This window comes from Rhipicephalus microplus, chromosome 4 (genome assembly GCF_043290135.1).
Source record: "Rhipicephalus microplus isolate Deutch F79 chromosome 4, USDA_Rmic, whole genome shotgun sequence".
NCBI lineage: Eukaryota > Metazoa > Arthropoda > Arachnida > Ixodida > Ixodidae > Rhipicephalus > Rhipicephalus microplus.
Window position 1 is genome coordinate 154,433,012 of NC_134703.1, and position 22,417 is coordinate 154,455,428.

The 22,417-nt window shown below is 49.0% G+C and overlaps 1 protein-coding gene across 1 annotated transcript in view; it reads left to right on the forward strand.

Annotated features, from left to right (window-relative positions):
* LOC119171488 (uncharacterized) overlaps window positions 1-22,417 on the forward strand; it is a 58,830-nt gene that overhangs the window by 21,819 nt on the left and 14,594 nt on the right. The window contains exons 3-4 of the mRNA XM_075893781.1: window positions 1,502-1,581; window positions 2,898-2,963. Coding sequence (XP_075749896.1) covers window positions 1,502-1,581; window positions 2,898-2,963 — 146 coding nt within the window. The remainder of the gene's footprint in view (window positions 1-1,501; window positions 1,582-2,897; window positions 2,964-22,417) is intronic.

The window sequence follows — 22,417 nt, forward strand, 5'->3', positions numbered from 1 at the left end:
AACCTTGAGACAAGCTATCTGTGTGTCCATCTATGAATAATCATGTGTTGCTTTGTGCTGTTATGTATATTTATTTATTTATTTATTTATTTATTTATTTATTTATTTATTTATTTATTTATTTATTATTCTCACTAACCTTCACCCCAATGATTTGCGCTTGCGCACGTGCCTTTCTTGAACGCTTTTTCTCGCGCACTTTTCCTCGTAATAAGAGTTGTAGAGTCCATTCGACACCAGGGTTGTTGTCTTTAAAGTAGGGCATACGTTTTATTCCAACGATTGCGCAACAATTTTATTTATTGTGTGAAGAATGAAATGTACTACTCAGCTTAGCAAAGAAATCAAATATTTGTCACAGTGGACAGAAAAACAGGCGCTACATATACCTTTCATAAAGCGTTCGTAGCACACATGTAGTCGAAGGATAGACCGTATACTCTGTCCGTCGGGCCATCCATGCATCTGCTCATCCATCCGCCCGTCCATCGGTACATCTGTCCATCCATGCGTCTATATGTGCGTGGGAGCATCCAGCCATCGCTTATTTTTAAATTTCAAAATGTGGTCCATCAACGCACTGGCCCATTGAGTTGGGATTGGTCAAAATGGCAATTGCTCGCTAAGAAGTGCTTCAGAGTTTGATACTGTGGCAATGAAGGGAAGGCTACATGGCCAAAGTGGGCATGTGCCACCGCTCTTTAATGTAGTGCCATGAATTCATCCGTGTTTTCTGCGTAAAAGAAGTAAAGAAGAACAACGTTATTCTTTACTAGATGCTGTTTAAAAAGAAATGGTGCACGCGCCAAGGTGATACCATAATTCGTTGTTGCTTTCTGAAGAATCACTACTCGTTTTCGCACGTCTGAAAACGTGGCACGCTTAACGTGCACCTCACAGTACAAATGGCGTCTTCATTTTTAGTTGAGCGCGCCTCGCCCTCTAGCTATTTCGACGACTCGCCGAAGAAGATTGTGTCGAATTTCGCTTACAAATGGCTGTGTAACCAGGCGTATCAAATTGTGTGCAGTGGGGTTACATGAACGCGGCCCACAGACGAAACGCGAGTCGAAGCGGACTACTTCGCCGAGAAGTACAGGAGCTGTAGCTCCGCCTACGTAACCTTCCTTTCATTGCCACGAAAAGTTGTCCCCGAGTATAGTCCTTCGCATGACGCGGGCTCCTTGAATGACTGGAATCTGCCGAAGTTTTCATTGCTACGTTGGCAAGCGAATTTTCTGTATTATATATAGGAAATGCTTTTTTCATGTGATGGCTTTACCACTATGAGACATTTTCGCACTAGAAATAAGTAGTACTTGCGAATATTTCCCTGGTGTTATGGGTCGTTGGACTTAACACCTAATTAACCGGGTAATTTGTTCTTTAGGTTACACTCAATGAAAGAGTAACTTTTATTAGGAAAATAATACCTACCATATCACTTTTCCCTTTGTTAATACAAGCTTTTGTCGACTTTTTGTTTTTGTTGTTTTTTCAGGGAAGAGGAAACGCTGAGAGGTTATATATACCCGAAAAAAAATAAGACAAGAGGACCTAGATTGAAACTGTGGTCCACGTGTAAGCTATGTTTGCACATCATGCGATACGTGTACGAAAGCCTTGGTTATTGAAGCACCAAATAGAGCATGAATGTAACATATGCTAACGGGGAAAAAATTGGCCACTTATCGGCGTGCTTTCCCGCAAGGGCCCCGAAAGACGGTAGTCTTTTGTCTGGAGAGAGGAAATGAAACATTCATTTGAAGTTATGCGCGAGAAAGTCGGCGAGTGCTGCGAGAAATATGGTGCAATCTGGCAGTAAGGTGAAGAAAGAAAGGTTAGTTTTAGAATGAGAGCTACTGGTAGGTGGCCGCACCGTGTCATCCAAGTGAAGCGTAGGAAACACCCGCTTTTTCGTTCTTAGCGTGACATGGTCAGCACAGTACTATCTACAATGCTGCCTTTAGAAATAAATGTCTATGCATTTTCTAACAAAAAAAAACACAGTCCCTGATACTTACGTATAGATGCTGCGCCTCAACTATGCGTTTTGTTTGCCTTTTAATAGGTAATATTGACAAGTATGAACGCAGCTACCAGATAGATACGGGTATAGGTGGTGAGCATGGGCAGGAACTTTCGCCAGGGGGGCTAAATTACTGGGCAGGCAGGCAGGCAGGCAGGCAGGCAGGCAGGCAGGCAGGCAGGCAGGCAGGGCAGAGCCGGGCAGGGCCGGGCAGGGCCGGGCAGGGCCGGGCAGGGCCGGGCAGGGCCGGGCAGGGCCGGGCAGGGCCGGGCAGGGCCGGGCAAAGCCGGGCAGAGCCGGGCAGGGCAGGGCAGGGCCGGGCAGGGCCGGGCAGGGCCGGGCAGGGCCGGGCAGGGCCGGGCAGGGCCGGGCAGGGCCGGGCAGGGCAGGGCAGGGCAGGGCAGGGCAGGGCAGGGCAGTGCCGGGCAGGGCAGGGCAGGACAGGGCAGGGCACGCAGGCAGGCAGGCAGAAATGGCCGCGTTAGTTATCTCTAGAGAGATTATCGTCCTCGAAACGCTGTGCAGCCATAGAAAGTTTTACGTGCGTGTTATCTGCCATGGTAATGCAACCATTCACCGGTCGGTTGGCGAGTCGCAGGTAAGAACTTGGGACGTAACAGAAGTAGGTTGATGGGCTCAAAGTAATAAAGGCTCGTATACTGTGCTTTTGGCTTACACTTCTAATTGAAAGGCTTCAATTAGAAGTTTGAACCTTTTCGAAAAGCTTCAGTTAAGGAAAATGATGACGTCAATGAAATTTTAGTGCCAGCCGCCAGGACGCGCTGAAGAAAAGTTGATTTCCTGAGATGTTAGATGGAGTCTACATACATTGCCTACTGGTTTCAACGATTTATTTTACTTGCTTTAGATGAAGTTGATAACTACCAGATGATTTATTGGGACCACTATGAAGGCTGCGCCATTATGCAACGAGGTAAGAGAATTTTTCGCAAGTACTTTCATTATGACCTATCAACCTACGCATTATAAGATGTGCGTTCCTTCACTTTGTTGGTTATATGAACACAGTACAGTAATTCCACGTAATACTAACATGAATATAAAGCTGCGCGGACGGTATTTTCTCGTTAGAGAATTTTAACATGAAGATTCATGGGCAAATAAACGTGTCATGGTAAACTTCTTGACCGTGACATACCTCGAGAAAGTGTGTGAGGGGGGGGGGTTATTATATGCCATGAATACCAAAGCTGCACTGCAAGATCACGCAAGAACCCGCACCGTTCAGGTACCTCTGAATCATAAATTCAACTGGGAAACGCCCCTTATTAGCGTAATAAGAGCGACTTCTAAGCGGTGGCTTTCGTTAAGTTGGGTTAACATAAAAAAGGAAGCTGCTCCCGCCAATGCAGCAAACTTCTTCGTAAGAAAAATATCCAACCAATCTGAATGTCATGAATGGCACTAACTTCACCGGTTTACTCTTGGCAAAAACCACCTATGACAGAAAAAGGTTGTGCATTCTGCGCCAAATGTCCTGTTTGTCTTAGTGCACATAACAAATACGTAATCTTATGTGCCGCAAGAAGGTTCGCACAGCTGTTATTTCAAGCAGATAACGTATGGGGGAGCAAGACTTGATTTACACTTCGAACTTAAGTGGGTTTACACTGCTGGCTTGTAACGTATAATCATAGCTACCGCGCTCACAACGTACTTACAAACCATAGACCTTTGAATGTGTTATGCGATGAACAAAGCAAATAAAAGAGTTTTTTTATTGCCACACAGCACAAGATAAATCCTGCTAACTCTGCAGAGAAACCCTTTGGCATCACAGTTTTATGCTAAAGGCACCGGCTGTGCGGGCGACCGCATATGGAAACCCATCCAAGCTTTCCTTTCCAACGAAGTGAATTGTTTCTTAGGGTAATGGGCTGACTAAGCACCCATTGTAGTAGCTGAATGCAAACCGGAGTCTGCATCCAAATTTGACTTCTTTTGTGATGCTTTATTTGACTACCTAGCTGCGCCAGAACGTTTAGTGCGTTGAATGTGGGAAAATTTGTCGCAGGGTCCATACTTCGTAAACCACTGATCGAGACGAATAGCGGCTGTCAACGTCAGAATGAGTAAGCGTGTTTAGCCAATTCGATGAAGACGATGGCTTGGTCTTTTTGTTACTTGAAGCTAATGTGAACTAGCAAGTCTTTTAGTTATCATTAGCGTTGTATTTAACGAAGAAAAACGAGCCCCTGATTTTCAACACTTTCCTTCTGTCACATAAAACAGACACGACAAATGGTAATTGTCAAACGAGTAATTACTAAGTAGTTTCGTTTTCATAGATCAACGTTTAAATGCGTGTTCTCATACGCATTCAGTACGCAACCAGAACATACGTGAACAGAATGTGCTGCTGCACACTTTGACCAAGCGTATACATAGAGCAAGTCAGGCCGACTAACCACACATCTGGCGGCCCGCAGACAGATTTGTTCTAGAGGCGAAAGAATAATTCAAGCAACCACCTACAAGTTTCTTCACACGACAAATTAGGTTATAGCAAATTATAGCACCAGGAATTCAGTTTACAGTAAATTACAACTTCAGTGCTAAGCACCCACACATCAGTTTGGGAGTATTGAACAATGTGGAGGTGGCTAGAAAACAACGCTCACCTTCTCGAGCTTTGATGATGACTGAATTGTGAGTGAAAACGGAGTTGTACTAGGAAACACGAGGTGGGATGAACAATCGGCTCTACGCAAAGCTGCTGAATATTGACCTAGCTTCTCTCTTGTTGGAGGGCCCCTCTTGCAAAAGATAAGCAGGGCCTCCTTTTACTGCGAACAAAACGTAAGAGGTGTGTACATTTCACTGCTGCACATTGTGTTTTCACTTCTTGGTTTACGTCTTGGCTTAAGATAAAGAGTTGAAGCAGTGGCCGTATACCAAAACATTCAGTTTCGGGGACAGCATTACTTTACCTGTAATTGAAACCCGCATTGCGCAATAACTAAAGCGACAACTTTGCCGCTATTCTACAACACACCAATCAACACGCATTAAAAGCGGTATATATTCAAAAGTCTGGCTGACGCTGAGGTGCCAGAAATAAACTGAACAAAGGGCCAACAAGCGAAGAACTGAGGTCAGCCTTAGGCATTGCAGTATGGCTCGAGCAGAAGAAAAAGTATGCGGGCTTCCACACACTGCAAGTTTTTCCACCAAAGCTGAAGTGATCTACCACCAGAATACCGATGTGAAAGCATTTGGGGATTAGACACCCGCGAGCCACGATGGCAAGACCCGGATGAACAGAACTGCAGCTGTGAGGTCACTTGACGCACTGTCCATCCCTTCAAGTGCCGAATCAGTTTGTAAAGTGAACACACCATACAGATACTGACTCCCAATATTGTCACGGGCTAAGTAGATGCCTGAGGATGACGACGACGAAGTGCTGAACGGGAACGTGCTCGGACTGCAGCAGCGTCGTACGCATTAGCTCACCAGTATATTCGCCAGTACACATTTGTTCATCAGTGTATACTTTATTCCCCGTAACATCATTGGTGGAAGGTGCGGGGTACCACTCGCTATACAGCCCAACGAGCTGGATCTTCGCAGCGGACGGCGCATTGCAGCTACCACGATGACTGACCAGGCTACTCAATGTCAACAAGATCCGTCAGCCCCGCAGCCGATCGTTGTGGTGCAACCTCGTGACCCAGGTCCATTCAACGGCACAAGTGGCATAGACGTCGATGACTGGCTTGTTCAATATGAGCGCGTCAGCAGCAGCAACCATTGGGGTCCAACGCTTATGCTGGCGAACATCATCTTCTACTTGCATGGCACGGCAAAACTCTGGTACGAGACACATCAAGAAGAGTTGACTAGCTGGGACGTCTGTAAGCAGAAATTGCGCTATCTATTTGGGAAACCCATCGGACGTCAAGTGGCCGCAAAGAAAGAGCTTGCGACTCGTGCCCAGACATCCACGGAGCCGTACATCGCGTACATCCAGGACGTGTTGGCTTTGTGCCGCAAGGTCGACAAGGACATGCTCGACGAGGACAAAGTCGGACACATCCTGAAAGGAATTGCGGATGACGCCTTCAATTTTCTCCTGTGCAAGGACTGCTTCACGGTGGAGTCGGTCATCGAAGCATGTCGTCGCTTCGAACAGGCAAAAAGTAGGCGCATAGTTCACCGATTTGACCGCCTTCCCAACACGGCGGCTACGTCCTCTTGCGAAGATTTGCCCACACTACACCAACCACCAGCGCCAGAAAACGTCACCAGAATAGTCCGTCGGGAACTCGAGGCCATGGCTCCCGCTATGTCTAGCGTCAGCGCGCCAGGACACAACCTCGGTGCTGTTTCAATGATACAGGCCGTGGTTCGCCAAGAGATCGCGAATATGGGCATTTCGCCACCTCATCAAAATGCCTCTGCTACTTCCAGCTCGGCTCCAGTCGTTGCGGCTGCCACTCCGAACCGCACGTTCGCGCCACGACGAAACCCAGCTGAATGGCGCACTCATGATCATCGGCCCATATGTTTTACGTGCCATCGGATAGGACACATCGCTCGCCATTGCCGCAGCCGGTGGACCTCATCACCTCGACCGAGCTTCTATGATTGGCGGCCTCGCTCTGAACGTGCACCTTATGCCCCGTCCTACCGTGCTGAGACAGGTGCAGAGTATAATCCAGAACGTCGGACCAGCCGCTCGCCATCGCCCGTGCGTCGTCAGTCCCGCTCGCCCCAACCCCGCCGTTCTCGGTCTCCTTACGACCGTCGCTCGGAAAACTAGCCGGTGCAGCCCCCGGAGGTGACGCTGCATACACGACTTGGACTGCAAATCCTCTGATTACTCCCGACCAGCGGTGCAACCTCCTAACAATTCTCGTTGATGATTTACCTATAACGGCTCTTATTGATACCGGTGCACAAATATCTGTGATGAGCTCAGACCTCCGCCGCCGCCTCAAAAAAGTTCTGACGCCTGCGATTGCACCTACCGTTCGTACCGCGGATGGGAGTACTCCTGCTGTGCTTGGAATGTGCACTGCGCGATTAACAATTTCTAAGCATCAAACTTCAGTTTTGTTCGCTGTACTGGAAAATTGCCCTCATGACCTAATCCTTGGACTCGACTTTCTGACTTCACACGCTGCGCTCATTGACTGTTCCAAAGGTCTTCTTCAGCTCGAACTACCATCCTTTTCGGAGACCGTCTCTACCAGCCCACCTCGTCTACGCTCTGTCGATTTCCTTAGACTTCCGCCGCAAGCCGCAGTCCAAGTCCAACTCTCGCCACATCCTGCAGTACCCGATGGTGATTATGTTGCTGCCCCGATTTCTGACGTCGCCATGACACGCAATGTTGCACTCCCCAACACGGTGGTTACCGTTAAGGACAACCGAACTTCGTTTCCCGTCCTGAATTTCGGCCTCTCAGCGCAAGTTATTCCTCGCGGCATGTCACTTGCGCATCTTACACCACTGGTCGACCACACAGTTTCCGCTCTAACCACCAATTCGTCACCCGATTTTTCATCAACGTCGTTCTCGTCACGTTCCTGTTCCGACCTTTTCAAGCCAATGCTATCTGACAAGCTCACCTCTGAACAAGTCTCTGCTTTCTGCCGTGTGCTTGCTCCTTATCAGGACATCTTTGACTTCGGCGACCGTAATTTGGGCCAGACATCTGTAGTAACCCATCGCATCGACACCGGTGACGCTCGACCCATTCGCCGACGACCCTACCGTGTGTCAGCCCCGGAGCGTGCTATTATACAGCGAGAAGTCGATAAAATGCTTGATAAGGGCATAATCGAACCCTCATCTAGTCCCTGGTCCTCACCCGTTGTACTTGTTAAAAAGAAGGACAATAGCTGGAGATTCTGTGTTGATTACCGCCATCTCAAACATATTACCAAGAAAGATGTCTATCCCCTACCGCGCATAGATGATGCACTCGATTGCTTGCACGGTGCCAAATATTTCTCTTCAATAGACCTTCGCACAGGCTACTGGCAGATCGCTGTGGACGACAAAGACAGAGAGAAGACGGCCTTCGTGACTCCTGATGGTCTTTATCAGTTCAAGATGATGCCTTTTGGATTATGCAATGCCCCCGCGACATTTGAGCGCATGATGGACTCTCTCCTTCGAGGCATGAAGTGGACCATCTGCCTCTGCTATCTTGACGACGTTATTGTTTTTTCGACTACTTTCGACGACCATCTTACCCGTCTGTCCGCAGTGCTTGATGTTTTTCGACGTGCCAACTTGCAACTTAACTCGTCCAAATGCCGCTTTGGGCAACGCCAAATTTGCGTACTCGGCCATCTTGTTAACGCTGCGGGCGTTCAACCAGACCCTGCGAAAGTCCGAGCAGTTCGCGACTTCCCCACACCCCGCTCAGTCAAGGACGTCCGAAGTTTTCTGGGACTGTGCTCCTATTTCCGTCGTTTTGTCGAGAAGTTCGCTGAAGTAGCCAGTCCTCTAACCTGCCTCCTCAAAACGGATGTCGCATTCACCTGGGGCCAACAGCAAGCAAACGCCTTCTCGTCGCTCGTCGACATTCTCACCAATCCACCAGTCCTAGCACACTTCGACCCATCTGCTGCTACGGAGCTTCGTACTGACGCCAGTGGCCACGGCATAGGCGCAGTGCTCGCGCAGCGGCAACAAGGAATGCACCGCGTCGTCGCGTATGCAAGCCGTCTGTTGTCGCGCTCGGAACAAAATTATTCCATCACAGAACGCGAGTGCTTAGCTCTCGTCTGGGCCATTGCGAAATTCCGACCGTACCTGTATGGCCGACCATTCTCAGTTATTACGGACCACCATGCGCTTTGCTGGCTCTCCTCACTCAAGGACCCTACGGGACGCCTTGGTCGCTGGGCGCTGCGCTTACAAGAGTACACTTTTTCCGTATCCTATAAATCCGGACAACTTCACAAGGATGCCGACTGCTTGTCCCGTTACCCAGTCGATCCCCCTGACACGAGGGAAGATGAGCAAGAGGCCCTCGTTCTTTCAATTACCGACTTCACCGACATAGCTGCTGAACAACGCCGCGACCCCTCTTTGCGTGCTATTATCAATGGTCTGCACTCTCCTCACCCTGACCACTCCTTACAACTGCTCGTTCTTCACAACGACATCTTGCACCGCTACAACACCCGCCCTGATGGTGCTGAGCTTTTACTCGTTGTTCCTGTGCATCTTCGCTCAGACGTTTTGGCCCAGCTGCATGATGCCCCCTCCGCTGGACACCTAGGGGTGTCACGCACGTATGACCGCATTCGCCGCCGATTCTTTTGGCCTGGCCTCTACCGTTCTGTGCGACAGTACGTTGCGGCATGCGACCTCTGCCAGCGCCGCAAGACACCTGCTCTGAGACCTGCTGGTACCCTCCAGCGCATTGAAACACCAGATGAGCCATTTTTCCGAGTCGGCCTCGATCTTCTAGGACCCTTTCCCGTGTCGGCCACCGGTAATAAGTGGATTGCTATTGCTACCGACTACGCAACGCGGTATGCCGTTACACGCGCCCTCCCCACCAGCTGCGCTACTCATGTAGCCGATTTCCTTCTTCATGACATCATTCTGCGTCATGGTGCTCCTCGTCAGTTGATCACCGACCGCGGAAGCTGTTTTCTATCTAAAGTAGTCGACGAGCTCCTGCGATCCTGCTCTACCCACCACAAATTCACTACAGCGTACCATCCGCAAACCAACGGCCTCACGGAACGCCTCAACCGTACCTTGACGAATATGTTAGCGATGTACGTTTCCAAGGATCACAAAGATTGGGACATCCACTTACCTTTCGTTACCTTCGCATACAACAGTTCACGTCATGATACAGCTGGATTTTCCCCTTTTTACCTACTGTTCGGTTATGACCCGCCTTTGCCCATGGACACCATGCTCCAATCTGACGCCGCCTCATCGACTGCTTATGCTCGTGATGCCCTGGCCCGAGCTGACATCGCCCGCCAAGTCGCCCGGGATCGTTTATGTGCCTCGCAGCTTAACCAAAAGAGTGCTTACGATCGCCGGCACCGCGACGTACAGTACTCTCCGGGGTCACTCGTCTTGCTGTGGTTACCATCACGTCGTGTTGGTCTCAGCGAAAAACTGATGTCCCGTTACGTTGGCCCCTACCGCGTCATACGCAAGGTCACCAGCGTGACCTATGAGATAGCTCCACTCCATACCACGTCAGTACCAGCTTCAGTCCCGACCGATATAGTGCACGTCTCACGGCTCAAGCCATAGTTCTCACGCCCCGAGAACTGATCGCACCGGGACGGTGCTTCTGCCGCCGGCGGGTAATGTCACGGGCTAAGTAGATGCCTGAGGATGACGACGACGAAGTGCTGAACGGGAACGTGCTCGGACTGCAGCAGCGTCGTACGCATTAGCTCGCCAGTATATTCGCCAGTACACATTTGTTCATCAGTGTATACTTTATTCCCCGTAACAATATAAGCAAAGCATTGCCTCTACGAACCCACTTTACTATGGGTGATTTGCTTTCTTTGTACGTCAGGGAGGCTATGAGGCTTGACCACATGAACTTTTCGTCTTTTTTGCTACGTGCTTGTGACTAGTCCATAGGTGGTCTTACAGTTACAGTGACCTTTGATCAGTTGAACTTTCAACCCAGTGAAGGCCATAGTAGGATGTGTTCAAGATTACCGAAGTCGAAATTTTCTCGGCATGCTTTCTGAATTTTGTTCTAATATAATACAAGCACACGGATGGGTTTAGAATTGGCGAGCTGAGGAACTGTACATGGTACCCAAGTTTCATTGCCCAGGCTGTTTTTGAGTTCGAAGGAGCAGCACAGCTCGTCAAACGCACGACATGTCACACTTGAGAAATTATTACCATGCTAGGTTCGAGTCCTTCTGCTTCGTCTCTCTGGAAATCCAAGATGCGTAGAGAACCCAGGCTAGATTTTGATTTTCGGGTCTTTGGTCGATGTAAACGCAGGAACTCAAAGCTGGCTAGGGGTCTCTGCGTGCAGGCTGAGACTCGCACACTTCGATGGTGCCCAATTCTCTCGTGTCTCCTATTTGAAATCCCAACATTTACTACGACTGATATAACAGTTGTTATGAACAATATTCTTCCGATGCAGGCACTGTAGTCGTCTAACAAGAACACGCTTCTCGTTACTTCGAAGATAAGTAAAATGAAGAAGACGAAGCTTCTGTAGACAATCTGTGACGTTCTGTGAAACCGTACATGTAACGATAATTCGGAACAATGCAGGATCATTGTCACCACCGTATAAGAACTGACTTGATGGCTCATGAAGATCGCGTAAGTTACTTAACGAAGAATCCTAACAAGTAAGGACTACTATGTTGCGTGCCCCCCCAAATTGCGGTGACACATTGTCGCACTGCAGTATTACTCCTCCCTATGCTTCACTACCCTTGTGTTCACTAGTACCTTTTGGCAGCCGTTTTGGTTTGTTTTAAAGAAACAATGCCACATTTAACGCAATGTGTAAAATTAGGAGACTGCTCTTTTGTGGCTTCATAAAAAAAAACAGGGGCAATATTCACACACCGTTAGATTGTTTGCAACATTTTAACGAATGTTTCCCTGCCAGCTTTCTTAGGTGTCTTCTGTAACTATGTCAATGAGGACTCAAAGCGAAGAGTGGAGAAGCGATCTGAGATTGACTTTACGAATTTTGATTCTTGTGCTGCCATAAGTACCGAATGTCCGTCTCGCATCGCCGTGCATGTGATCGTGGTTGAGGTAAACGCCAATGTTTCATTCGATGTCTTATTTCATCGAAAGAAAAGTGGGTAGCGTACATTGTGTTTAACATTCCGGATCATTGCATACATTGTTGTTAATGCAATGGTCAAGATGATGCACGGGGCTAAAGTGGCGGCGAATAAATGCTGTAGGTGATTTTTTCTTCTTGTTTCGACAACTTACACTCCATGCTACTGCCATCACCCCGCAAGCCCTTGAATATTCAACTTTTTCAAAGCAGGCAAGGAGGTTTTCTTACTCCAGGGAATGCGAATGAATAGCATGTGAGACTTTGCTTTCCCAGGAGAGAAATGCATCCATTTTTTTTAAATGCGAAGCATTTCTCGGTGAACTTCGGCGACTTTGAGCGTATCTATCTATCTATCTATCTATCTATCTATCTATCTATCTATCTATCTATCTATCTATCTATCTATCTATCTATCTATCTATCTATCTATCTATCTATCTATCTATCTATCTATCTATCTATCTATCTATCTATCTATCTATCTATCTATCTATCTATCTATCTATCTATCTATCTATCTATCTATCTATCTATCTATCTATCTATCTATCTATCTATCTATCTATCTATCTATTGGCTTACGTACGGGTGCTCTCATGGTCGCTCTTTTCACTTGTCGTGAACCAAAATTACCATGGGAGGGTAAGAAGGTTTGACGAATATGACGCACTGGTCAAGACATGAATAATGTTACAATCTCGTCGCGTACGTCATCAAACACTTCCCGCCAAACAGTTGCACATACTCACGCGTGGTATATGCCACACGTGATTGATACTTAATATCTACGCAGGAACTACGGGAAAACACATGGGCAAGTTTAACGCGTGAGCGTTAAGAAATACCTGACATCGGTAGTGTTAACCCAATGAAGGCATATAATAAATGACAGCGTAAACAAAGACCTAACATAGGCAGTGTTCACCCCCTCAACAAATGCAAATAACAATTTCAGGCACCAAGCAGGAATCAATCCCAAGCATTCTGCGGGGCAGTCAAACATTCTACCACAGAGCTACGCCAGGTCTCGGAACTACTTTTTCAATTGACGCTAATCTTCGTGAAACATCAATAGTGGTGGCAGTGCTGCCTACCCTATTTTATAAACATCACATACGTACTCCTTTTGATACAGCCTTCGCGTCGGGTTAAGGTGAATAGCGTTTAGTTGCCACACGCCGAAGTTGATTTATGTAGCAGTGTCTAGGGCCAGCATCCTCACGAGCATAAGCGCTATCAGCTTCTGGTGTTGAAAATTTGCGTGTCTCAGTTGGCATCCTTGCGCAGGTGCAAACAGCTGGTTATATAAACATCTCCAACTCTTCCTCATATGTTTATGCGTGCAACATTTGTACAAATATTCAGCGTCATTTAATGACGTGTCACTCAATGAAAAAAATGCAACACGGTCACTTTACTTCAGCATGCCTCGTATAACGTCGATTCTCAGGTACGTGGTATCTGCCGAATTTCTTTATTTCATGGGTCTCAAACTTAATAAATTCAGTTATTTCCATGCGTAATACATGCACTAAATGCAGGCAGAATGAAAAGATATTGTTACGCCACGTATGTGCCGGACGAAGAAGGAAAAAAGAAGCAAGGGGTGGAAGAAGAAGATCATCATCATCTGCCTGCGCCGATACGGCTCGTCCCTCGAACCGTGTATCAATAAACCCCCAGACGCCTACTGAGGTCGTAACAGAGTGGTGGAAGGTGCTGGGTATAGGAACCAACGACGGGACCGCTACCCCTCGGATTTCGCCGGAGTCGTCGCCTCGCCGGCCTGCCTCCTTCTTTGGCCATCATGCCTGACGAAACAGAAGCTCGGGAACCAGTCCCCAGCAGTTCTTGGCCGTATCACAGAGAGCCACGAACCTTCTCCGGGAGGGCCAATGACGACGTGGACTCATGGCTCAAACATTTCAAGCGAGTAAGCAACTGCAACAAATGGGATGCTGCCTCCCAACTGTCACGCGTTGTTTTCTACCTCACTGATGTTGCCCTCGTTTGGTATGAGAACCATGAAGATATTCTGACAACATGGGAACGCTTTGTTGAAGAAATCAAGAAGTGTTTCGGCAACTCAGCTGCAAAAAAGAAGCTTGCCGAGCAGAGTCTTGCACAGAGGGCCCAGCTATCCGGTGAGACCTGCACCGTGTATACTGAAGAGATTTTGAGGCTGTGTAGGGAAGTCGATTCCAGCATGTCGGAAGAGGACAAGGTGGGGCATTTGCTGAAGGGAATTGCAGAAGATGTTTACAACTTCCTTATTAGCAGGGAAAGCCTGACTTCAGTGTCTGACGTTGTACGGCACTGCCGCACGTTTGAAACCCTGAAGCAGCGCAGAATAGCGCCTAAGTTTGGTCGTCTGGCAAATGTCACCTCAGTAGCCAGCATAGAAGCGGCCTCAACTGGTGACCTTTCGGCAACCATCCGCCAAATTGTTCGGGAAGAGTTACTCAGACATGGCGAAATGACACGTGAACGGGCAGCTGCCACGTCTCCATCCTATTTCCCGCAGGACACCACTGCCCCACAGCTTACAGTTTATGAACATCCATCCGTCAACGCAACGGAGGTTGCAGGGCCTCGGCGTATTCAGCAGTCAAGTCCGGTTTTTTACGAGCGATCACAGTACCCTCAACGTTTCCGTTCCGTACGCCCATACCACCCACCGACAACTGATTTCATTGAATCTCGGGCTTACGCGAACGCTCGCAGACGTGAACACTTCGAAGAACGGCGACGACCTCGTCCTGCGCCTGTGTGCTACAACTGTGGTCTGACTGGTCACATATCGAGGTATTGCGATCGTTCGCGCATACCACGCTATGATCAGTGGACAAGCTTGACCGATAAACCTGCTGTCCCACCTTTTCAAGGACACTGGCCCACCGACTCAAGACCCGGCAGCAGCTTCTGGCACGGACACTGGCGCAACAACTCCCCTGCCTCTGATCGAAGTGTGACGCCACCTCCTGCGCCTCGATCCCACCGGTCTCCATCGCCACGGCGCCGCCCATCGTCACCACATCAGGAAAACTAAACAGTGCGGCCGATGGGGGTGAGGTCGCTGGTGACTTGCTGCAAAACGAAATACCCCCGTCTGTGTTGATGTTCAAGAACAAGGTAGAAGTTTTTGTTGATGGTGTGTGTACGATGGCTTTGGTGGATACTGGTGCTACAGTTTCGATTATGAGTGCTGCTTTTAAACACCGTTTAGGACAAAAGGTGATGTTTTTGTGGGAGAAGGCAACAACATTCTGTGGCGTTGGTGGTAACTCGCTGTGTCCCATTGGTGTCTGTACCGCAGAAGTGTGCTTGGGTGATCAAGTGTTTGTCACAGAGTTTACGATTCTTCCAAGGAGCACACACGACATAATCCTGGGGATTGACTTCCTTCGAATGTGTGGCGCCACTGTTGATTGTAGAAATGGAGAGGTGTACATATGTGATGCTGCCCCTGGAGAACTATTAGAGAATTCAGACAGGGAGCACGGTGCGCTCCGGGTCAGTGAAGATAGCATTGTGCCGGCATTCTCTGCAGTCTGTGTTCCTGTATACTCTTCACGCATTGAAAACAGTGACAGTGCGTTCGACGCATTAGTGGAGCCCTTTCATCTCAGTTGCATTAAGAAGAACACATTGGTGCCGCATTGCATAGTGTCACTCGTTCAAGGACGCACAGGACTATGGGCGGTAAACTGTTCAGCTGAGTCGGTGGTTCTACCAGGAGGACTGAAGCTTGCCAAGTTCAAAACATACTCACCGATGGCAGTGGCTGCCCTCAGTGATGCTCCAGGTGGGGCCTCAGCCAATACTTCTACGGCCGATTCAAAACTTTTACCTATGATCGACAAGTCACTTACTACTGACAAACGCCGCATGCTTCTGGACGTTTTGTCGAAATACGTGGCGATTTTCGATTTTTCCCATGACCATGCGCCCTCGATTCCCGCGTCTCGGATTCTCCACAGGATAAACACGGGAACAGCACAGCCCATCCGCCAGAAACCCTACCGAGTGTCGCCGTCTGAGCGCAAGATAATTGATGAACAAGTGCGTGATATGCTGCAGAAGGGTGTCATTCGAGAATCATCGAGTCCTTGGGCGGCTCCCGTGATTCTAGTCAAAAAGAAGGATGGTACCTGGAGATTCTGTGTGGACTATCGCCGTCTAAACTCCGTCACAAAGAGAGATGTCTATCCTCTCCCACGCATTGATGACGCTCTAGACTGCCTCCATTCAGCATCCTACTTTTCGTCCATAGACTTACGCTCAGGCTATTGGCAAATACCTGTGCATTCAATGGACAAAGAAAAGACGGCTTTCGTTACTCCGGATGGACTATATGAATTTAACGTGATGCCTTTTGGTCTATGTAACGCGCCCGCTACATTTGAAAGATTCATGGACACCATTCTGCGCGGCCTGAAGTGGAACATCTGTATGTGTTATCTTGACGACGTTGTTATCTTCGGGCGTACATTCAGTGAACATAACGAAAGGGTAGACCTGGTTTTGAAATGTATTCGAAATGCTGGCTTGGTTCTTAATGCAAAGAAGTGTCATTTCGGAGCTCGACAAACACTGGTGCTGGGACATCTCGTCAACAAGGATGGCATCAGGCCCGACCCGAATAAGACGGCGGCTGTTAGAGCTTTTAAACCACCTGGCTCAGTGAAGGAGCTTCGGAGCTTCTTGGGCCTCTGCTCTTACTTTCGCCGATTTATTCCCGCCTTTGCAGAAGTTGCCTTTCCACTGACCTGTCTTCTCCGCCAAGGTGCTAGTTTTGAATGGACTCCTGATTGTGAAACTTCTTTCAACCAACTGAAGTTCTTGCTCACGTCGCAGCCTATCCTGCGGCACTTCGATCCTTCTGCGGCGACTGAAGTTCACACCGACGCAAGCGGCATTGGCATAGGTGCAGTCCTGATACAGCGATGTAATCGAGTGGAACACGTAATCGCATATGCCAGTCGTACTTTAAGTAAGCCGGAACGCAATTACACTGTGACCGAACAAGAATGCCTTGCACTCGTCTTCGCTGTGCAGCGATTCCGCTCATACCTATACGGTCGTCCTTTCCAAGTAGTTACGGATCATCATTCTTTGTGCTGGCTTATCAACCTTCGGGATCCGTCAGGCCGTCTAGCACGCTGGGCCCTCCGGCTGCAAGAGTACAACTTCACGGTATCGTACAAGAGCGGCAGGAAACACGCGGACGCAGACTGCCTTTCAAGGATGCCAGTTGATGCTACAGTTTGCGACGCTGACGATTTCGATCATCTGATTGCGTCCGTAGCACCAGCGTTCCCGGATAAGGCCACCTTTGAAACTGAGCAGCGGAAGGACGTGAGTTTGAATCCGTTATTCGTGATCGCACAAGCATCCACTCCGGAAAGCCGCTTTTGCGTCCGTGATGGTCTACTGTACAAGAAATCCATCTCCGGCACCGGTTCCCGCTTCCTGCTGGTGGTTCCAGAGGCACTACGGTCATCTGTTTTGTACGCCATGCATGATGACGCCACTTCAGGTCACCTCGGAACGACGCGCACTCTTCATCGTACCCAGGAACGCTTCTACTGGCCACGTATGCGCCAGTCAGTTGAGTTGTACGTGGCCAGTTGTGCGCAATGCCAGGCGCACAAATCTCTCTCAGCAGCTCCGGCCGGACATCTACAACCTGTGACGCCTCCCAGTTTTCCGTTCGAACAAATTGGCATTGACCTGGTGGGCCCTTTTCCGCGTTCATCGAAAGGCAACAGATGGATTGTGGTATGTGCTGACCATCTTACTCGGTACTGCGAGACTGCTGCCCTGCCATCCGCGACTGCTGGTCAAGTGTCGTCCTTCCTTCTCCATTCTATCATACTGCGTCATGGGCCCCCTCGCGTCATCATAAGTGACCGTGGACGTCAATTCACGGCAGACGTTGTCGAACAACTTCTCCGTATGTGTGGCTCAGAGCTCAGACACTCGACGCCTTATCACCCGCAGACGAATGGTCTCGTCGAGCGAACAATTCGAACACTGGTGAATATGCTTTCTATGTACGTTGCTTCGAACCACAAGAACTGGGACGATGTCTTGCCGTTCGTCACATACGCGTTTAATACTTCCCAACATGAGACCACCGGCTACAGCCCGTTCTTCCTCCTCTATGTTCGACCCCCCCGTTATACTCTGGATACAATATTTTCCTTCTCTGATCGGGACCAATCAGAAATCTCCCTAGCAGAAACTCTTTGTCTCGCCGAAGAAGCTCGTCGTCTTGCTCGTTTACGTACAATAGCCTCGCAAGACAGATCGAAAGTTCGTTATGACAGCAAGCACCGGCAGGCCACATATATTCCGGGAGATCTCGTGTTGGTGTGGAAGCCTTTACGCAAACGTGGCTTGTGCCAAAAACTGCTCGCGCACTACATCGGACCTTTTGTTATCCTTGACCGCCTGAGCGCAGTCGACTACCGCATCGCACGTCTTACAGCTAGCGGGAGACGTTCCAGAAAGACAGAGGTCACGCATGTCGCTCGCCTGAAGCCTTTCAGTCAACGCGACACTGCATGAAACGCGCGGCGCGCTTTGTCTGCGAGGGGGGAAATGTTACGCCACGTATGTGCCGGACGAAGAAGGAAAAAAGAAGCAAGGGGTGGAAGAAGAAGATCATCATCATCTGCCTGCGCCGATACGGCTCGTCCCTCGAACCGTGTATCAATAAACCCCCAGACGCCTACTGAGGTCGTAACAATATATACAAAAAGTAAAACTTCCTAATATGATATCGTTAAGGATGATACAATGTCTCAAAAAAAAAACGGCATGTTTCTCTTTTTACAGTGAAAGCTGTTATGCGACCACAACTCAAGTCACGCGCAGTTGTTCGCCGCTGCCACCACCGTTGCTGGTGTCCGTAACCACATCGCACAAAATGAAGAAAAAAAAAACCAAGCACCAGTCATACAGTGGGGCTAGAACCCGAAACCGCTGGGTGCCAGCCCAGTATTCCACTACCACTATGCTACGTCGGTGATTGTGACTTGTTGTAAAGCTTGCTATAGGCAGGCTTGATGTCGGGAAACCAATCGCGTTAATGCGACCTATAAACCGTTTTAAAACAGTGAAAGAAGGATCAGTCATCGCACGATGCGAATAGCGTAACGAGTGGGCCGTACAATGCTCCAAAGCATCACAAAAGCTTGTCCTTGTTTCCCTAGTAACTGCGGTGCATACCAACTTCAGCCAAAATTCCTCATCGTCATCACATTTTCGATGGAGGCGGAAATGTTGTAGGCCCGTGTGCTCAGATTTGGGTGCACGTTAAAGAACCCCAGGTGGTCTAAATTTCCGGAGCCCTCCACTACGGCGTCTCTCATAATCATATAGTGGTTTTGGGAGGTTAAACCCCACATATCAATCAATCAATCCTCATCGTCATCAGCCACTGCATGAACAATTGGCACGAAATTCCTTGCAAGTGTTTAGCGGATACTACGTGCACGGTTCTCAGAAGAATGACGAAAAAGGACATAGTGGATTCCGGCCTATGTACTACCCAAAAATGATAATATTGTCCTACTGGGTATCAAACAAGTGTGCTTGCAGTAGTTACTCAATGAGTGTTTGGATAGACTCTGAAAGCCACTTTTCTTGCTTTCGCTGTGACTGTGCTGCGCCTTCCGCACATGCCTGGCGTTTTTTTTCGCTCGACAACACTTTTAGCGGCATCTCTTCAGTTACAATCACGATCCATGTAACTGATCGTGATCGAACATGATTGCTGCTTCAATAACGATCGATGCAACGATATTACATAGTTCGCGTCGTTTCCATGTTCGAAGAACCTCGCATGATGTTTTTTATGCAAGGCGTTCGCACTTCGAGCCTAAGACAAGCGCTAACACAACGGACACTTCAATCTGGCTCGTAGTTATGAGCCAGTGGCGATAGATTCCGTTCAAACGACGCATCTATGCTAATTAACACACGTCAAAGTAACTACACAAGCACAGGATGACCACAATTTGCTTTTTAATGCATACACCAATGCATAATCTCTCCACAAGGTTTGTTTACTCTCGTGTACTGTTTGACGCTGCCAGGTCTCTGGGTTGATTTTTAGGGACGAAGCTCCTTATAGCGGCACCTGGTCGTCTCTCGTAGTTGTAGTAGTAGTCGTAGTGTGTGACCAGTCTTACATTTTCACTTCCAAGGTGGTGCCGGTGAGAGATTTCTTCTGTGCGTTGTTCAAGTATAAAAAATTCGCAGCGTGCGCGTTAACTGAAAGCGAATTCTCCTGTCTCTCATTCCCCCTTAGCAGCCATTGGCATGTACATTGAGCACTATCTGACAGGAAAAGGTTGCTACGTTATACTTGCTGGGCATAACCTCCTTGGTTTTAGAAACGTTTAGTGAGCGTTGCGCCGCAGTGCCTTGAATACAGCGAACTAATATATACCATGAACTCGAGGTGGTTAAAGGCGGAAGTTAGGGAGCCTACATGAACGGCCGTTTTAAGGGTGATGTCAGCCTTTGACCCACTACATGCCGCCAACGCACCGCCGCCCGCCAAAACCCAATGTTGCCAGACAGCAACGCCGCGCTGTCGCCCCATCTTGGTTCCCGCACTGCGTCTACGCCCGGTTGCGTTTAGTTCTCAATAATACGGCGTCTAACGTTGCGGCAGCGTGTTAAACGCTGCCGGTGAAGCCTTAGAATGCCTGGATGCTGCGTACCGCTCTGCACTAACCACAACAGAAAGGGGGTGCGAATGTTCCGCTTCCTAGCGAGCCCTGGCGGACGACAACTATGGCTGGCTCAAGTGCAGCGAGACGGCTGGGAGCCCACCAGTGCGTCTCGTATTTGCTCTGTGAGTACTGCGTATTTCGTTCACTGTTTTTTCCTGCGGCACACGTGTATGTGTTTCGCGGTGTTCGCGAATGAGTAGATAACCGAAGTTGTCGTTGCTGCGTCCACGCATTGCGAGTAGGAAGCCCACAAACGGGACGCGTCCGCGCGTTCGTACGGAGACGCGCTCGCTAGTCTGAGCTGTTGCCACGCTTGCGTTCGTGTCAGCGTAACCTCAGTATTATGTCGCAAGTGTTTGTGTGTGGGCTGCGAATTTTTTCGTGCGCTCACTTTGAGAACTGGGTCGCTTACACGACCCTGAGAACCGCCGCTGTCAAAAGCCCAGGTGTTGTGTGTTGGCTGGCTCCAAAATGGCGGCGCACAGCAAACTATGCTGAATTTGGTGGAAGCTGGCAACAGCGTGCCCCGTTGCCCGCTGGTTCTGGCTGAGTTTCTTGAAGGCACTTATTAAGATGTCTCCACCCTAAAAACGGCCGTTCATGTAGGCTCCCTAGTGGAAGTAGACACGAAGCGCAAGCCGTAAGAAAGTGTGCGTATGCCACCTCCCGTTTAGTCCTTGGAATGTCCGCTGGATGCCGGTACATATGTGGAATATATGATGAAAAGATGCGAGATGGTGGCACTTACAGTGTTGAATAGATGGACGAACGGACACACAGACAGATGCATAGACGAACTCACGGATGGCTGCACCGACGGATGAACGCATGGACGGACGCAGGGGCAGATGCATGGACGAACGCAGGGACGGACGCACAGATGGACGTGCGGACGCACGAACATATGCACGCACGGACGGGTGGATGGATGCATGGAGGGTCACACAGACGGACGCATGGACGGATGGAAGCAAGAACGAATGGACTGATGGATGCTTCGCCCCACTCTCCATCCTTCACTCCGTGGATATGCTGCATTTTTTTTCTCACACCTCGCCCACACTTACAACACTCATATAGGTGCACAATATAGCACATATCGCAAGCGATCACCAAGATTCCCGCGTTGCGACACCTAAGTAACACACTCACATACGCATATGCGGCAACGCTGGCAGTCACGCCACACCTTTTGCGGGTGGTAAATCACACACGCGCACATTCAGACTTCACCCTCACCTTAATGCACACGAATGACTACGACGATAATCATCGAGAGTGGTCATCCTAGCGCCGCAGAGAATAGACGCCGTGTTGCCGCTTCACGCTGCCCAACCAAATTTAGCATATGTGGAGCTAGCAATACAGCCGCGAGCACGCTATGAGCGTAGTATGTTGTCATGTTCTTACGTGACATGCGTGTCAGGATTATCGTGTTTGCACCAGTCATATATTTTGTCATACGTTGACGTCACGTAACACCAAACTTGGTATATGTGGAGCTAGCAAAACGGCCGTGAGCGCATCTTGAAGGGCCCAATATACTCCATTGTAGCGTTGACGCGCGCGCACACTGGGCACAGCAACGCTACGTTAACAAAACGCGAGCACTCTATAGTCCGACGCCAGGCGTGACTAGCGTCCATCGGCGCGGCCCAACGGCAACCGGTGCGAAATTCGACATGCTGCATTTCGCGCCGATGTGTTACCCAAACAACACTGCGTCTCCCTCTTTTCGGGACAGAGAGCTGTTGCGGACGCGCTGAAACACGCATGCATCAAAAAACCAGTATATATATATATATATATATATATATATATATATATACACACACA